This window comes from Diaphorina citri, unplaced genomic scaffold (assembly GCF_000475195.1).
Source record: "Diaphorina citri unplaced genomic scaffold, Diaci psyllid genome assembly version 1.1 scaffold5837, whole genome shotgun sequence".
Classification (NCBI taxonomy): domain Eukaryota; kingdom Metazoa; phylum Arthropoda; class Insecta; order Hemiptera; family Psyllidae; genus Diaphorina; species Diaphorina citri.
The window spans coordinates 26,529-31,627 of NW_007383213.1; the positions used below are offsets into that span (position 1 = coordinate 26,529).

A 5,099-nucleotide genomic window follows, 5' to 3' on the forward strand; every position below is an offset into this window, starting at 1 on the left:
ACAGTTTCTTACATTTGCCTTTTCCATAAAATGGTGAAGTGTGTAACATCATTAAGTCATAACCAGAAGGGGTGACATGAGTTCTTTTGCTAGACCAATGTAGTGACTAAGATAGTAAGATAGATAGAGATAGGACAGAGAAGGTCTTGGGTGATGTACCATGAAGTTTTTCGTACTAATTATGTTAGTCAGCCCATAGATCGTAATCTAGGAGCTGTTTTGACACAACCTAACTCTCGAGGAAAAACGCTCTTTAGGACGGTGTATTTATTTCGAGTTTTTTTTTTTTTTTTATGTTACATGATGATCCGGTGAGAATTTAAGCTTTTTTTTCACCGTCATGTCGGTATTCTAGCCAAAGGTCTCCTTGGAATTTGCATGGATAACTGAAATACTTTCCTTATGTATGCAAAGGAGATTGGAACTTAGGCATCGTCGGGAAAATTTGGGGACTGGCTGCAAGACTCCGATGATCATTTATAAAAGTCACCTTTTGGGGATCTGTCAGAGGAGGCATGGGGCATGTTTCGTAGCCCAATTCAACCAACCTCTACGTTCGGACTTCGACGTAATCTTTGCTCTTGGTACGACTTTTACAACTTGCGTCGGATCAGGAGCTATACACCGTCAGTTTCAAATAAATTCAATAAATATTATCCGTTAGAAACAGATTGTAGAAAGGTCTCCCCCCACCATTACAGAGTAGTTACGAGCTCGTTAACCCGTAAACTACCGGTCCTCTTTTAAATGACTGGTCGCGCACTGGTGCGCTCGCCCTATATGGATCTTTAAGAAACCAACCAGGCGATCGGCTAGTCGTGGGTCTAACACATGAACCAAATCTATTTGATAAAAGATACCCCAGAAGAAAAATGCGAATATGTATAAAAGTAAACTTTAATGACACAAGAAGTAGCTTGGTAGTACTCCCCTTTTATACGCGAAAAAACAAAATGTTATAAATGATTAAAATAAATAAGGTGGTATGGCCCAAAGCGGTCAATGCCCCGGCCCAGCACCCTAACCCAAAAGCGGTCAGTTATGTTGACTTCACCGGCATTGAACCGCTTGGGCCATCATACTTTTTTATTATAACATTTGTTTTTTTTTGCTAGACAAAGTAAAGGGGATAGATAAAATATAAATAATGGTTCACAGACAATGTGGGAACTCAGATTGAAATTATAATAAGCTTTTTACAAGGTTAAGGGTGTAGAGATCATACTGTAGGATGTTAAGAGATCAAGGAAGGACAAGTTTTCAAGTTGGTCCGTTTCTCCCAGGTTATATTTCATCTCAGTTGGTAAGAACTCCAGGACAATGTGCTGTCAATTTTCATCCCTAGATTTTTCGCACATTGGGTGAAAGGTATTTGCTGGCCATCCAAGATCACAGGAGGCAGCTGGAGTGAGGCCATAGTGGAGACGAAGTTGTTCGTCCCCACTATAAGAACCTGCGTTTTAGATGGATTGGGCTTCAAAAACAGGCTCTTTGCCCACTCAGAAAAGTTATGGAGGTCTTCATTAAGAAGCCTAATTGCTTCAGCTATGTCTTCCGGTAGGCAGTGAATGTACACCTGTACATCATCTGCATATATATGGTATTTGCAGTGAACAAACACTCTCTGAATTGATGATATGTAAAGAGCAAACAACAAAGGCCCGGCCACTGACCCCTGAGGTACTCCAGATCTGATGGGTTTCCAGGCTGATGTCTTTCCGTGAGAGAAAACACGTTGCTTTCTGTCACGTAAGTAAGAGCCTATCCAGGATAGCACGTTATTCGAGAAGTGCATTGTCTCTAGTGTTTTCAGGAGGACGTCAAAGTCCACAGAATCAAATGCTTTACTAAGGTCAAGTAATGCCAAAATAGTAATCTGCCTTGCGTCAAGTGCCCAACGAATGTCATTGGTCACTTTAACAAGAGCAGTGGCCGTACTATGATGACAACGAAAGCCGGACTGGAAAGGGTCAATAATATTGTGTTCTTCAATGAAAGCCCAAATTTGTCGAACAACAATCTTTTCCAGTCCTTTTGACAGAACAGGTAGCAAGGAAATAGGTCGGTAATCGACACAGGATGAAGGGCTTGCTACCTTGTTCAGTGGGATAATGTTGGAAAATTTCCAAAAATCGGGAAATTTTCCAGAGCTCAGTGACTTGTTGAAAATGTGAGTTATGATGGGTAGGAACCATGCTAGGGAAATTCTTATCATAGTTATATCCACACCATCATAGCCACTGGCTTTAGATTTGATTGAAGTTAGGGCCTTCTTTACGTCCTGTGATGTTACTTCCTGAAAATCAAAAGAGATATTATCCTGGATTAGGTTAGTTTGAGTATCCAACTCTGCCAAAGTTCTAGACTTTGTAGAGTTGCATGGAGAAGGGACTACTGAGACAAAATAGTCATTCAGATCATCCAAGTCAGCAGTAATAGGATTAAGCGACTTAACATTGCCCAACCCTACACTGTTGAGTTTTCTCCATGTGGATCTCGGCCCACCGTGTAGAATTCCACGTGCAAAATTTTGTTGGGCTTTTCTAACCATGTAGTTTGTAGCGTTCTTCTTCGCTTTGTACGCTTGTAATGTATCCTGCTGTCCAGTATGACGATAACGAATGTAGAGCCTATCGCGCTCACGCATACTAGATTTAATAGCAGGAGTCATCCAAGGTATAGGCGCTTTAGTGACACGTGACTCTTTGACCGGGGCAAAGATGTCAAAAACTTGTTGCACGTGTTGGTCAAATATGGAAACTTTGTCATCAATTGTCACATCAGCCTCCACTCCAGACTAATCAACCTCACTCAGACACTCTGAAAAACGTTCCATGTCAATCTTTTTGATGTTACGATAAGAGACGGTTTGAGGTGGATATTTAGGTACTTTAACAGAGTAGGCGAGGAAAAGCAGATCATGATGAGATACTCCCGGAGCCGGTATCTGATCATATCGCACCACCTTATCGTCTCTCGTGACAATGGTGAGGTCAATGAGTGAGGATGGGTGGCCAGGACTGTGATGCGTGGGGGCTGACGGCAAGACTGATAAACTGAAAGTTGAAATAGTATTTAGAAAGTTTTGTGTCGCCCGAACGCTACTATTGAGCATATTGATATTAAAATCGCCCATCATGATAATATGCTCATAGTTAGGTATAGATAGCGTAATGAAGTCATAAAGCTCACCCAACTGATGTACATTGGGCGGCTTATAGACAACCACTACAAGTAGCCTAACACAGCGCAGCACCAGCTCCACAGCCAAGAACTCAACATTTCTGTTGTCATGTGACGACACACTGCTACTCATAACGACCTTGTGTTTCAAGTCGTTGCGCAGAAAAATGGCAACACCGCCGGCGCGTCTGTCGGTTCTATCATGTCTCACGAGGACGTAGCCCGGTATATTAACAATGTTGTCCGAGATAGATGGCTTAAGCCAGGATTCAGAAATCAGGACAGCATGCAAATCTACGTCCTCGATGAGACTGCTGATTTCATGAATGTGAGCCGACAAACTTTGAGCATTCAAATGAACGCATCGGAAACATTTTGCGTAGGGAGAGACATTATCAAAAAGTCTCTGCCTACTCAATGAAACTTGTGTATTGTAGGTACTACCTACACCCACAGCCACAGCACTAGTGTCATTAGGAGCACCAGTATTAGAAGCACTAATATTAGAAACACTAGTATTAGAATCAAGTGAAGTTTCTAATACACTGCTACGTTCATTGTCTGATAGCTCGTCCAGATACACAGACTCGAGCTCATCAGGCAGGGCGGAATTAAGTAGGGGGGAAAGCGGCCTCACATCATGAGGTGAATCCGACTCATCCCCTGACTCAGAATTGACAACTAGTTGAGAATCAGATGACAATAAATGAGACTGTTCGCGCACTGTCTCAACACTCACAACATTATCGAGTGGCTCACTATGAGACAGCAGAGTGCGTGTGTCGGTCTGTGAAGATGAACCAGGTTGGGTGGGAGAAACAGCCCTGTAAAAGTCAACATCAGAAGAAGATGAAGAGAAGGAAGAAAAAGATGAAGAGGATGACTTCCTACTCCTTGAAAGAGTCAACGTCAGAGGCTTAGAAAAAACCCATGTTGGGTGTCTGCTCCTGAAAAATAAATACCTATCATGTAAGTAACAGGCAAAAGATACCTATGTACACTAAAATAATTTTAAATGTAAAATTAGATAAAAAGGTACTTGAACAGTATGTAGGTAGGTAAGTAAGTAGGTAACTACATTATTGTACTCGAATTTCTTTCTAGATTACTGAGGGTAGGTAGTATTTTAGACCTTTTTTCCAAAAAGAAAGTGCAATCTCAGGCTTAAAAATTGGAAAATCATCACTTTCTAATCTACATTTTTTTTTCTTTAATAACTACTACCTACTACCCTTAAGTACCAATGTACCTACCTACCTATTTCAGTCTTTTTCAATCTAATATTTTTTTTTTTTATATTTTCCATTACTTAAGTAGAAAGAATTTTCTACTAAAAAAGAAAAAGTAGGTTTGGAGTGATTTCTATAGCTTTTGACTTCCTCTTGACTTTTGCCATTTTTAATCTAAGAATTAAACAAAGTACCCAAGTAGATACCAATTATTCATTAATTACTCACCACTATTTTATGATTTAAAACCAAAAAATATTAAATAAGATAGTAAAATAAAAAGAAATTCGAACATTGGTACACTTGAGAAAACATTACTGTGAAATACTTCTTACCCGGGACGATTATTTTTACACCGTTCCGAATTCCGATACTGCACCTCTTTTTACCATTCATTTAAAAAGTATTCACACAAAATTATTGCAATGCATTTAAATCTATTGAGAATTATGTTTTAAGTCCAGAAAAAATGAAAAAGTCACTTGAAAGCTCAATACACAGTCTACAAACCTTAGCTACGAAACTCAGTTTCTTAAGGGAAAAAACAGACAATTGTGAAAAAACGTAGGTTCCTCTCGAAGCACAATTTTCAAACTGATTTTTTTCAATGTTTACAAACATCAGCTGATTTTGATGTATGAGAAGTTAAACACAAATCGTCTGAAAAATCATTTAAAATTATCAGGG

At 39.8% G+C, this 5,099-nt stretch overlaps 1 protein-coding gene across 1 annotated transcript in view; it reads right to left on the minus strand.

The window, feature by feature from the left end:
- LOC113472502 overlaps positions 1–4,579 on the minus strand; it is a 12,591-nt gene extending 8,012 nt beyond the window's left edge. The window contains exons 1-2 of the mRNA XM_026832275.1: positions 4,553–4,579; positions 4,077–4,174 (exon numbers count right to left, since the gene is read on the minus strand). Coding sequence (XP_026688076.1) covers positions 4,077–4,174; positions 4,553–4,579 — 125 coding nt within the window. The remainder of the gene's footprint in view (positions 1–4,076; positions 4,175–4,552) is intronic.
- Between the last annotated feature and the right edge of the window lie 520 nt (positions 4,580–5,099).